The sequence below is a fragment of the Mauremys mutica genome, chromosome 3, assembly GCF_020497125.1.
Source record: "Mauremys mutica isolate MM-2020 ecotype Southern chromosome 3, ASM2049712v1, whole genome shotgun sequence".
Classification (NCBI taxonomy): domain Eukaryota; kingdom Metazoa; phylum Chordata; order Testudines; family Geoemydidae; genus Mauremys; species Mauremys mutica.
This window is the reverse complement of record NC_059074.1, coordinates 104,402,911-104,416,608: the sequence shown is the minus strand read 5'-3', so window position 1 is coordinate 104,416,608 and position 13,698 is coordinate 104,402,911. Positions and strand designations below refer to the sequence as shown.

The following is a 13,698-nucleotide window of genomic DNA, read 5'->3' as shown; positions in this document are numbered from 1 at the left end:
CCAAAAGGGAATGATGGTGGAATAGCCCATCCCTTCATTATTTTGTCCATCAATGAGGCCTAATTTCCAATGCAGCAATTTTGGTTCACTGATTTCTAGTTCCACACTTCTCTTGTTTACCAAGCATGACTTAACACAATCCTTGAGCAGGCCTTTTGTTAGACTGAATTAGTGCACTATGTCCCGCTTTTGCACTTTTCCCCCCATCAACATTTTGTATAGGTCTCATGAATTTTCAGTCACTTTTAAAGATGAGCTTGCAATTAGGGTATATCTATAGGCCCAGTTAACACAACAGGACCCATTCTGGGTCACCTCTTTCGAAAAAGGTCCCTTAGAAAGATTTTCAATTATCTGCCTCTCCCACCCAAAGTACATTATATCACTTTGAACGGGTTCCCCTTAGCAGTCTAGCACTCCTTTCTGCAGGCTGAGTTCACAGTGTTACGTAACTTTTCCTTCCCATGTGCCTCTACTTCAGGGTTGTGACATGCCAAAAATACAGAGGTTACAGTTATTCCACCTATTCCCCATTTTGAGAACCAAATAATTAAAAGAGTAACAGACAGCCTAAAAACACAATGAGGTAAAATACCGTTGAAGGAGATATTTCAGTTTTAATGGTTTGTAAAAACAGGAATAATTTATATTCACTCTATAAGTAGAGAGGGAGAAAGCTTCCAACTTTAAATAGATGCTACTTCCTCCTCCTTTATAACCTTGAGATGTGTATACACACAAACAAATTCTGGTTAGGCACGTTATATTAACAGTTTTAGGATTCCTTTTTATGCTTAAAGGGCACAAATAACTATTCTGAGACTAGGGCCTCACAGATATTTGAAGGCTCTTGCCTTTTCCCACCCTGACTATGAAGAGAGTCCTGAGGATCTGCATAATGTCTCACTTTACACCTTTCATGGTATCATTGCTGCAGACACCATCCTTCTAGTTGAGACTTGGCCTGTTCAATGCCGCATTCTACTGAATGAGTACCCCAACCTAATCTTGGAGGAATCAAGAATAAAGTCTTTGAAATATTTCTAACAAATATTAATTTTATGTGACCAAATGTCATCTATTATAAACACAATATGTAATTTACCTCATGTTCAACAGTCTTGAAGCTGTAAATTCATGCTATAGCCCCAAGCAAAGAAAAAACACTTTCCAGTAGTGATTCTGCAAGCGAGCCCTTTAATCCAAGTAGTAAAAAAAAAGTAGGCCATTAACATTTTGAAGTTTGCCTCTTTTACCTCCTGAGTGTGCTCTTTATAGACTTGCAGTGGACCTGTGGGGTTAGCAGTGTCCCAGATCTGCAGAGATCCATCCCCACTAGAAGTCACCAGCACGTGTTCATTGTTCTCACTCCACGTCACATCAAACAGGCCATCATTCCAGTCAAAACTAAACCAAGGCAATCAAGATATTCATCTATGAGAAATGACTGTATAGCTGGTTGGGGTATATTCAAAGATTAATCAAAACATTCTTTAATTTACCACATTCTGAAAATATTAATTATTTGTATGTTTGACTTTCTAAAGAATCTTTTTAGAAGAAATTCTGATACCTTGCAAGTTTTTAAAAATTTATGTTAGAACAGGTCAGCACAAGAGAGCCAAAGACCATCACCTTTTATATAGAGACTGAGGTCTGATTTCCATCCTAACCTTCCTGAGCAAATGGGAGTGCTATAGATGTATTGCCAACTTGGATATATCATAGAGCTATTATTTATCACTAACAGAGATAACAAAATATCCAAGTCAATCTCTACTTCTATTGCACTGAAGGAAGGGCATGCCACTCATTGATCTATAGTGACCACTCTGATTGACAGCAAAACATCATTAAGTGATTAGAAGAGTCCCATCCAGTCCTTTTTATCCATAAGGATGCTGATCGTAATTCAGAGTCTCCAGGGTGGGAGTGGTAAACATGGAGCAGTCCTCCAAGGTTTAAAAAAGAAACATAGGGCCTCCCACTATAAACAATGAGGGGATAGAAAGTACTTTCATTACTGAATCAGTAATATTCACTTATTACTGTAATACTATACCCAGCAGTAGCAGTACAATATTTAACTGCTATAAGTTGCCTGCTATCTAATTACCAACTGAAACAATATCTGTCGGTATCTAAGAGTAAGGTAATTTATTATATTTCTATTTAAACTCTCATCTCAGATAAGTCCAAACGGTCAGCTTTATATTTCAAGTTGTGTCAACACTTCTCTTACAATCAGAGCACCACAAGTTTTTAGGTGGGGCATTCCTGAGCTGTGAGAGGAGATCGCCCAAAAAAACCCTACCAGAGGTATTACCATTCCCCAGAAAAGATCAATAGGGAAATACCTACAAAGTTTAGTTTCCGTCCAAGCAGCAATGCAAGGGCAGCAATACTCAACATGCAACAATAAGCTAGGCCAGAGACACTGCTTTTAACTTGCACCACTCTGCTGCCCCTAAATGGCTTACTTTAAGGATGGTGTCAACTTTAAAAATACCATTTAATATTTTAAGCCAGATAATATTACCAGATCTTTGTACCTAAGTAATGGAGGTGTACATTGAATATATCATACAGCCATTATTTATTACTAATAGAAATACCAAAATATCCACTAAAGGTTCTATAACAAATACTTCCCATTAAAAACGTATAAAGTTGTTACCTCCTGAAAAGACAAATCCCAGCTTCATTTTGTTCCAGCACTGCCAAAGTTCCACAACCTGAAAAATTAAGAACAGAACAGTGCAACAGAACCAATTTTTTAAATTCACTGGAAACTATGATGCACTGTGATGGTTTATACTACAGTGCAAATAGGGAAGGCACCTGAATCTGATAGAGGGACCCAGGCAATTAGCTGTGCTTATAAATAGCTTCTTTGGCTCTATTTATGGCCTTCTGCTACTTCATGTGTGTCAGTTTTCAATACTTCTAACAGCAAAATGGGGAAAAGGGACAACTCACTGCAAGCATTTTTCTATTTTCTTTTGAATAACCTTATGTTGCAAACACACATCAGTATGGGATTATATAGATCCTTTTATAATATACTAGGGATAATACTACAGAAAAATGTGATAAGAATTAAGCTTATTATGGGTGAACTAAAATGTAGGGAATTTGATTCTAAGGAAATGGAATTCAGATAAAACACTTCTATATGACAGAGATACTATCAAAGTGGAAAAAAAAGTATCACATTTCTATCTGAATATTATTATACATGCTGTTCTTACAAGAAAGATGTAAGGCTACAATCCTGTAATAAGTGCAGCACAGGGATCCAACAGAGCTCCCCATGGGTGCTAGGATGTGCCTGTGAAGGCAGTTGCTAAGAGTACTTATAATTTTTTCATCCAATTTATTTTGTATATTTTACTATTTAATTCTAGTCACACTCACTCTTGCCTCTGTATAGTCAGTTTTCCTCTGTTTGAGAAGGTCTTTCCCAAGAGAGGGAGAAAATATTTTGTAAATATAGGACAATCTGGTTGGGAAGGAGACTCAGGGAAAAATTATCAGGGAGTCTGGGGCAGATGTAGCATTAAAAAGTATCTCATTAAAAAGTAGCAACATAAATGGCCTTTGTATGAAACATAAGCAAAAAACGGAGGAAATCAGTAAATGTTTTGGGATATGTTGACAATATGTAAGCAACTTATGAATCCAACAATATGTTTGGATAGAACAAAAACTTCTTAACAGGACAGACTTTGAAGATATTAAAATATATGAGCTATTTTGGTTTACAATAAGACCACCTAACACTCACTCTGCATATAGTTTTTCCCTTTATTATATGTGTTATAAACAATAAAACAAAGATAAGCTAAACAACTGTGCCGTATTCATAAATTGGAGGCTTACATTAGGGAAAAAAAAAGGAATAAAAAGTCTGGAGAATAGAGGTATTGCACTTACAGGCCAAAAAGGTATTTTGAATACCATGAATTGTATACTGTGATGATTAAACATTATGGGTGGGATCCATAAAGGTACTTAAACACTTAAGTCTCAGGGTATGTCTTCAGTACCTGCCTGACCGGTGGACAGCAATCGATCCAGCGGGGGTCGATTTATTGTGTCTAGTCTAGATGCAGTAAATCGATCCCCAAGCTCTCTCCTGTCAACTCCTATACACCAGTTCGGCGAGAGACGCAGGCAGAGTCGATGGGGGAGCGGCAGCAGTCAACTCACCGCGGTGAAGACACCACGGGAAGTTGATCTAAGTACGTCGATTTCAGCTACATTATTCACGTAGCTGAAGTTGCGTAACTTAGATCAATCCCCCCCTGTAGACCAAGCCTCAGGTTTAAGGTGCCTAAGTCCCAGTTTTGGTTCCACGGCAGTGCACAAAACTCCCAGTGTGCCCTGTAGGCTCCTAAACTAACTTGACTCCTATGTTTTCAAGGTACAAAAGTACCCATGTGCCTAAGTTTCTGCCTCTGAGCATATGCATTACTGCCTCTCTCTAGGCATCTGGACACTTATCATCTGCCTAAGCTTCACAGTGAACCACAAACTGAGGGAAGACATGCATTCTGCCACCTGTATCATGTATGGGGCCTGATCCAACAGATGGCCTCTGAGCACACCTACAAGATTGCAGCCCATTCAAAACCTGGCTGGAAGGAGGTGGTGCTATTGCTGGTGCTCACCTTATATCTAGGGCCCTATCAAATTCAAGGTCCATTTTTGTCAATTTCAGTCATAGGATTTAAAAAATTTTAGATTTCATGATTTCAGCCATTTAAATCTGAAATTTCAGAGTGTTGTAATTGTAGGATTCCTGACCCAAAAAGGAGTTGTGGGGTTATTGTAGGGGGGGTGGCGGTACTGCTACCCTTACTTATGTGCTGCTGCTGTTGGCGGCGCTGCCTTCAGAGCTGGGCAGCTGGAGAGCGGTGGCTACTGTCTGGGAGCACAGCTCTGAAGGCAGAGCCACTGCCAGCAACCGCACAGAAGTAAGCATGGCATGGTATGGTATGGCCACCTTCACTTCTGCGCTGTTGCCTGCAGAGCTGGGCCCTCAGTCAGCAGCCACCATGCTCCAGCCACCAGCTCTGAAGGCAACAGAGCAGAAGTAAGGATAGGATGGGATGGGATGGTACTGCCACCCTTATTTCTGCACTGCTGCTGGCAGGGTGCTGCCTTCAGAGCTGAGCGCCTGGCCAACAGCCACCGCTCTCTGGTCACCCAGCTCTGAAAGCACCACAAAAGTAAGAATGGCTATACAGTGACCCCCCCCCCATTCCCTTTTGGGTCAGGACCCCCCCATTTGAGAAACGCTGGTCTCCCCCATGAAATCTATATAGTATAGAGTAAAAGCACTCAAAAGAGCAGATTTCAGTCCATGATGCATTTTTAATGGCCGTGAATTTGGTAGGGCCCTAGTTATAACTTTTAACTCAGTGGTTAAAGCCCTCACCTGGGTTGTGAGACACCCAAGTTAAAGATCTGAATAGTGGTCTCCGACCACTCAGAAGGGTGTTTTAACCACTGAGCTATGGGATATTCTGATATGACATATGAGTAGTTTTATGTACATAAGTACACCTATTGAACTCAGTTGAGCTATTTGCATGAGTCAGGTCACTCACATGCAAAAGTAGCTGCTGGCATTACATTTTGGGTTTTCCAAACTTTACTTTGGTTAGTGGTTAAATTACATTCCAAACTGTTCATCTGCCTTGAGAATTCTATTGTTACTGTTTACAGGTAGAAGGTCCTACAAATGATAACTTGCAGTGTCTAATATATATAAATACAGTTACTTTGTAGATAGTTTCTATACAACATTGTTTTTCTGTACAGCAAATACAGAAAAACAAGTGCCACTTAAAATAATTAGAAATAAATTATATAAATTTATTTAAATAAATAAAGCTGCTTGTTTTTTCATTAACCTGGCCCATAACCTCAATATTTTCTGTTGAAGCTGTTCCACTGTGGACAAATAATGGAAGAATTATTGGAAGCAATGGGACTGGACCCTGGGTGTCTCACCTCCCAGGTGGGTGCCCTAATCACCAGGCTAAGGAGACATTCACATTCTCTCCCCCTGTAGCCCAAAGACTATTTAATGATTTACCCACAGTTAGGGTGCCCAGACAGCAAGTGTGAAAAACTGGGACCTGGGTAGGGGGTTATAGGAGAAAGCCCCAAATATCAGGATTGTCACTATAAAATCAGGACATCTGGACACCCTACCCACAGTGGAACAGCTTCAACAAGAGACAGTGAGGCAGCCCCACATCAGAATTGCCCACAGCTCAGCGATCAAAGCACTGTTATGAATGGAGCAAGGCAGACAACGAACTCATTTTACAAGGAGTGCCTAAGCTGTCTGACTCCATGTGGCAGGCTCCTGTTGATGGATCACAAGCAGAAGTGGGCACCTATCACCATAAGAGGAGTGGGACGTAGAGCACACACCTCTCCTTGGCATCTTCCATTAGCTATCTTAGGCACTTCTGTGCCTAGCACGCTGATTTTGTGGATCATATTCTTAGAGTGAATGGTGAGAGAGACACTCCTATAGGAAGCCTAGGTATCTAATTCTGCTTTGCAGATCACAGTGGTGTTCCTAAGATTTTCTAGGTGCCTAAAAGTTAGGTGCCATAATGCTAACTGTTACAATGCCTAAGGCCCACCATGGGTCCATACACACAAAATGATTGCCTAAGAACTGTTCTTCAATCAGCCAGCTAAGGCCAAGTTTTCAAAGTAGGTACACACTGTACAAATAAGTACTTAAACATCTAAATGCCTAGTTATCAACATAATGCCCAGTTTGCATGTACAAATGAAGACATGTGAATGTGCAAGAAGGCTTCTGTCACCTTTTTTTACATCAAATCAACTAAAAAAAAAATCATACACAAGGCTGGCATTTACTACTTTAATAAGTTATTTTCTATTCAAAAGCAGTTCCTTCAGTTTGCTAAACACTAGTTGCCACAACATACTTTATTACAAATGTTTTTTTCTGAGTTTTGTGCATGTTATTGCAAGCATTAATCGGCCACCTATCTCCACCCATCAATGCAGTGTTTATACTTTTTCCAGTGGTTCATGTTGTTATGCCTGGTTAAATGGAAAAGATTTGCTTTGCTTTTCTCTTAAGCAGACCACTTCTCTCCTAGAAGAGAAATTTAATTCCAGCAAGGAAATTTAGAATGAAAGAGTTAGAGTTTAAGACCAGATCACCAAGTCACCCAGCAACTGAAATTAGACCAACCTATTACAGATCATGTGAGACTAAACTATTATAGAGATGGTCTTCCCTTCACTGCTATGCCGTAGTTATATCTCAGTGACTTCAGCTAATAGTCTTATTTTTTTCTGCAAGCAAAGTAGTCCCAGTTATGCTACTTCCATTTAAGTAAAACGGCAAAACATCAAATGACTTCAAGATATTAAGACTGGGCCCATCAGTCTCAAACCTGTGAAGGAATACCTGCATAACTACCTCATGCATAAGTAGGCCCAGTTATGTGACTAAAGGTATGTTTCCTTAAGTATTTGCAGGATTGGGGCAGTAGGCTGGCTTACTGTAGATACAGCACATTCCTTCTGTATCTAATTGACGTTATGGGCTAGGTTAATGAAAACAAACAGCATTTTATTTTTATTATATTTTAACAGTGATGTTTATTTTTCTGTACTGTATTTTCAGTACAGGAAAACACTACATGTTGTTTTAAAACACTATTTATGAAGTACCCATTTTTATTAGACATTGCAAGTTATCATTTGTAGGACCTTCTGCCCGTAAACACCATAAAATTCTTAAACAAACAGTTCAGAATATAATTTAACCGATAAACAAAGTCTGAAAAGCCAAAAAAGGTAATGCCAGCAGATACTTGTACAAGTCCTGTCACAGCAGGACCAAGTACCATCCCTGACAGACTTTCAAAGTTATTGACTTTCAATAACCTAATGTCATATTAGCAGAATAAATGTGTTTGTTTGCAATACACAAGTTTAAAGATGACAGTATCCCTTTAACTAGAATTAGAAAACCCCCAAATCGGTAGCAGCCTACACTTTATATGTATTTATAAAATATTTGTAGTCTATGTAACCATAGACTTTTGCTTCCTCCAAACACAGCAAAACTGAAGTGAGAATGTGGTAACTCTTCAGCTCAGCACCTTACAGGTCAAAAGATCCTAGAGCATATTTCATATGCTAGCTAGCATGAGCAATCTCTCATCTTCCCCCCTTTCTCTCCCCACTGGGGCAAGAGAGAAAAAAAAAGACAAAGCACACTAAGAATTGACTGGTCTAATCAGTAGCTGCACTCCAGAGGCAGCTGCAGCAGCAACGCAGTCTTTGGAAGCAGCACCGAGGAGGGGGAAAGACACGGAAGATTCCTCGGGAGTCAAAGTTGCCAAAGGACTCAAAGCAAGGGGCGGAGAGAAACACCACTGCACAGTACCACAGGCCCCAAACACACTTATGCGCATGGAAGTGATCCAGATGTAGGTATGTTTGCAAAGATCAGCGCCAGCCCATGCAAGGTGTAACGCGGAGCAGATCGCAAACTGTAGGGGAGGCAGAGCCGGGGGCGCTACAGAAGGAAGGGGCTGGGGGGAGGAAGAGACTTTCTGGCGCCCCAGAGCTCGGCAGGGACTGACACTGCCCCCGAGCCAGCTCCGGCACCAGGGTCCCGCGGGGCTCCAGCGGGTGTCCCTGCAGGCCCAGCGGGAGGGGGCGCAAGGGCTCCTGGCCGGGGCGGGAGCCGGGGCTGCAATACGCGAGGGTGGGCGAGGCGGAGAGCCCGCGAGGAGGGGGTTGCGGACAAGCCCCCAGGGAGGGTAACACGGGGGGGGGGGAGGAGCGCGGCCCCGCCCTCACCGGCGATGCCGTAGTACTGCGCGGCGGCGCAGGCCAGGCGCCCGGGCAGGTAGGGCGAGAACTCCACCGCGTAGCCGTGTCGCCCCGGCAGCCGGAAGGCCTGGGAGCGCCGAGCGGCCCCGCTCATGGCCGCGGAGCCGGGTGGCCCGGCGGGGAGAAGCGAGTCCCCCTCGCGCTAGCCCCGCCGCGCGCGCGCGCGCGGACAGACACGTGGGGCCGCTCGGGAAGCGCCCGGCCCCGCGAAGGGGCGGGGCTGAGAGCGCGGCGCCGCCATCTTTGGTTTGGGCAAGACGCTGCCTGGCTCCTGGAGGGGCCGCAGAGGGGCTGTTGTCAGGGGCAACAGGCAGGGCTGAGCCCCGCCCCGCCCTCTCTGGGCCCCTGACCGAAGGCTTGACATCCCCTCTCGCGCTTTATCACCTGTCCCCTGCTTTGCTCTTGTGCCATCATCTAGGTCTAGGGTTGCCGAATTTTCAGGATTGTCCTGGAGTCTCCAGGAATTAAAGTTAAAGGCTGGGATGATTTAGTTGGGGATTGGTCCTGCTTTGAGCAGGGGGTTGGACTAGATGACCTCCTCAGGTCTCTTCCAACTCGAATAGTCTATGATTAATCTTTAATTAAAGATTATGTAATCTGATGAAACTGCCAGGAAGATTGCCAACCAAAGTTGGCAACCCTACCATCATCCTCCACCTTCACCCACCTTGGCCTCATGCCTCATGTACAACAGGCTCGCTCCCCACCTGCGAGCAGGTCAAGGAAAGTATTGGCCCCTTACTGAATAAGGGAGGCAACCTAGTGACAGAGGATGTGGAAAAAGCTCATGTATTCAATGCTTTTTTTGCATCCGTCTTCACGAACAAGGTCAGCTCCCAGACTACTGCACTGGGCAGCACAGCATGGGGAAGAGGTGACCAGCCCTGTGTGGAGAAAGAAGTGGTTCAGGACTATTTAGAAAAACTGGATGAGCACAAGTGCATGGGGCCAGATGCGCTGCATCCGAGGGTGCTAAAGGTGTTGGCCAATGTGATTGCAGAGCCATTGGCCATTATCTTTGAAAAATCATGGCGATCAGGGGAGCTCCCGGATGACTGGAAAAAGGCTAATGTAGTGCCCATCTTTCAAAAAGGGAAGAAGGAGGATCTGGGGAACTATAGACCAGTCAGCCTCACCTCAGTCCCTGGAAAAATCATGGAGCAGGTCCTCAAGGAATCAATTCTGAAGCACTTAAAGGAGAGGAGAGTGATCAGGAACAGTCAACATGGATTCACCAAGGGCAAGTCATGCCTGACTAACCTAATTGCCATCTATGATGAGATAACTGGCTCTGTGGATGAGGGGAAAACAATGGACGTGTTATTCCTTGACCTTAGCAGAGCTTTTGATACCATCTGCCACAGTATTCTTGCTGGCGAGTTAAAGAAGTATGGGCTGGATGAATGGACTATAGGGTGAATAGAAAGCTGGCTAGATCGTCGGGCTCAACGGGTGGTGATCAATGGCTCCATGTCTAGTTGGCAGCTGGTATCAAGTGGAGTGCCCCAAGGGTCGGTCCTGGGGCCAGTTTTGTTCAATATTATCATTAATGATCTGGAGGATGGCGTGGACTGCACCCTCAGCAAGTTTGCAGATGACACTAAACTGGGAGGAGTGGTAGACAGGGCCATTCAGAGGATTCAGGGGGCCTGGGGCAAAGTGGGGGAGCAGACATAAAAAAGGCGCCACCCGCTGCGACGCTTGTATTCACCGGGCGGCGGCGAGTCTTCAGCGGCGGTGGCGGCGGGTCCTTCGCTCGCTCCGCATCTTCTGCAGCACTGAAAGACCCACCGCCGAAGTGCCGCCGAAGATCTGGACTGCCGCCAGGTGAGTAAAAATTAAAAAGGCGCCTCTAGCCAGGGAAGGGATTCTTGGACAGGGCTTGCGGGGCCCCTGTGGGGCCCAGGGCAAATTGCCCCACTTGCCCCCGCTCTGGGTGGCCCTGTTGGTACATACGCTGGAGGATAGGGATAGGATACAGAGGGACCTAGACAAATTAGAGGATTGGGCCAAAAGAAATCTGATGAGGTTCAACAAGGACAAGTGTAGAGTCCTGCACTTAGGATGGAAGAATCCCATGCACTGCTACAGACTAGGGACCAAATGGCTAGGCAGCAGTTCTGCAGAAAAGGACCTAGGGGTTACAGTGGACGAAAAGCTGGATAGGAGTCGACAGTGTGCCCTTGTTGCCAAGAAGGCTAATGGCATTTTGGGCTGTATAAGTAGGGGCATTGCCAGCAGATCGATTGATGTGATTATTCAGCTCTATTCGGCATTGGTGAGGCCTCATCTGGAGTACTGTGTCCAGTTTTGGGCCCCACACTACAAGAAGGATGTGGAAAAATTGGAAAGAGTCCAGCGGAGGGCAACAAGAATGATTAGGGGGCTGGAGCACATGACTTAATAGGAGAGGCTGAGGGAATTAGGATTGTTCAGTCTGCAGAAGCGAAGAATGAGTGGGGATTTGATAGCTGCTTTCAACTACCTGAAAGGGGGTTTCAAAGAGGATGGATCTAGACTGTTCTCAGTGGTAGCAGATGACAGAACAAGGAGTAATGGTCTCAAGTTGCAGTGGGGGAGGTTTAGGTTGGATATTAGGAAAAACTTTTTCACTAGGAGGGTGGTGAAGCACTGGAATGGGTTACCTAGTGAGGTGGTGGAATCTCCTTCCTTAGAGGTTTTTAAGGTCAGTCTTGACAAAGCCCTGGCTGGGATGATTTAGTTGGGGATTGGTCCTGCTTTGAGCAGGGGGTTGGACTAGTTGACCTCCTGAGGTCCCTTCCAACCCTGATATTCTATGATTCTATGATCACAGCGGGTCTGAGGAGTGTAAAGCACTCAGTGTATGGGGCGCTCACCTCCTCCAGGGGTTGCTCTGGTTTTGGGCCAGTCCTGCAAATACTTATGCACTGCTGTATTTAACTTATTCATGTGAACTGTCCCATTGACTTCAGTGAGCTCCCCAACCTATTTAGAGGAAGTTCTATGGCAGGGGTCGGCAACCTATGGCACATGTGCCAAAGACGGCATGTGAGCCGATTTTTTAATGGCACGCTGCTGCCTGCTGGAGTCCTGCCCAGCCTGGCCTGGCCCGCTCTTCTCTCCCCTCCGCTCCCCCTGCCTTCCCCCCCCCCCATGGGGGCAAGGGGCAGGGGGCAGAAGCTTGGTCCTGCCGGGTCCCCTGCCTCTTCCCTCAGTGTGCTGGGTTCCTGCCCCTCCTCTGCCTCTCTGTCCCTCCCTCCCTGCCCGCGGATCAGCTGATGCCCTTGCAAGGGAGGGGGTCGGGAAGGAGCAGAGTCAGCATGGGCTCGCTGCTCCTGGTGGAGGCAGAGAAGAAGCGGGGGCAGGGCCTTGGGGAAGGGGTGGGGTGATGGTGGAATAGGGGCATATCCCCTCCAGCTCCCTGCCCTGACCCCCCCACCCCACCCCCAGCCCTCTGCCCTGACCCCCCCCACACCCCAGCCCTCTGCCCTGACCCCCCACACGCACCCAGCACCCTGCCCTGACCCTTCCATACACACCCAGCCCTCTGCTCTAAGTCCCGCAGCCCCGCACACCCCCCAGGCCTGTGCCCTGAGCCCTGTGCCCTGCACACACCCCAGGACCCTGCCCTGAGCCCTGTACCCCCCTTATACACACCCAGCCCTCTGCTTGACTCCTTCAACACCCCCCATGACCCCAGCCCTGACTCTGGCACCCCCACACATATTCAGCCCCCCCCCCTCCCCGCCCTGACACCTGCACCCCTTCACATGCGCACAGCCCTCTGCCCTGACTCTTGCACCACCCCACATACCCAGCCCCCCCACATTCCATGCACCCCCCACATCCTGAGTCTTGCACCCCCCACATCCCCACTCCCACCCTGAGCACCAAACGAGAGCTCCTGCACCTCCTCCTCCACAGTCCCACCTGCACCCCTCGCACCAAATGGGAGCTGCCCAGGTAAGTGGCCCACACCCAAACCTCCTGCCCCAACCCTGAGCCTCCTCCCTCATTCTAGCTCCTGGCCAGACCCTTCACCTCCAGCCCTGTGCTCAGTGCACTCCCACCCTCAGCTCAGTGCAGAGCGAGGAAGAGAATGGGCCAGAACCAGGGAGAAGGTAGGTACCCACTGTATGTGGGCAGGGCCAGGACCCCAGACTGGCAGCGGGCTGAATGGGTCCGGCAGCCAGGATCCCAGCTGGCAGGAGCTGGCGGAAGGAACCCCTGACGCTGCCGGTCTGGGGTTCTGGCTGCCGGCCCCTTGCCAGCCAGGGTCCCGGCCGCCGGTCCCACTCAGCCTGCTGCCGGTCTAGGTGAACAGAACCCCAGACCAGCAGCGGGCTGAGCGGGCCGGTGGAGTAAGATCAACATTTTAATTTAATTTTAAATGAAGCTTCTTAAACATTTTGAAAACTTTGTTTATTTTACAATACAACACTAGTTTATTTATATAATATATAGACTTATAGAGAGAGACCTTCTAAAAAACATTACAATGTATTACCAGCACGCGAAACCTTAAATTAAAGTAAATAAATGAAGACTTGGCACACCAGTTCTGAAAGGTTGCCGACCCCTGTTCTATGGCCTGTGTTATTCAGGAGGTCAGACTAGATGATTTGGCCTTGGAATCTAATATGAATCTACTTATCCTTAAAGTTATGTCAGCTGGTGAAATCAGCCTTGCTTTGTTAACTTCACTAGGGCTGTGCCAGCATATACCAGCTGAGGAACTTTCTTGTATACAGGCTCTGGGCCTGATAGACATCATTGAGAGTATGCAGGGTAGTAGTAAATGTT

At 46.2% G+C, this 13,698-nt stretch overlaps 1 protein-coding gene across 1 annotated transcript in view; it reads right to left on the bottom strand.

Annotated features, from left to right (window-relative positions):
* The window catches only part of PEX7 (peroxisomal biogenesis factor 7), a 68,324-nt gene extending 59,243 nt beyond the window's left edge, over nucleotides 1-9,081 (bottom strand). Inside the window, exons 1-3 of the mRNA XM_045011423.1 lie at nucleotides 8,881-9,081; nucleotides 2,678-2,735; nucleotides 1,257-1,407 (exon numbers count right to left, since the gene is read on the bottom strand). Of these exons, the coding sequence (XP_044867358.1) occupies nucleotides 1,257-1,407; nucleotides 2,678-2,735; nucleotides 8,881-9,007 (336 nt within the window). The 5' untranslated portion in view covers nucleotides 9,008-9,081. The remainder of the gene's footprint in view (nucleotides 1-1,256; nucleotides 1,408-2,677; nucleotides 2,736-8,880) is intronic.
* Between the last annotated feature and the right edge of the window lie 4,617 nt (nucleotides 9,082-13,698).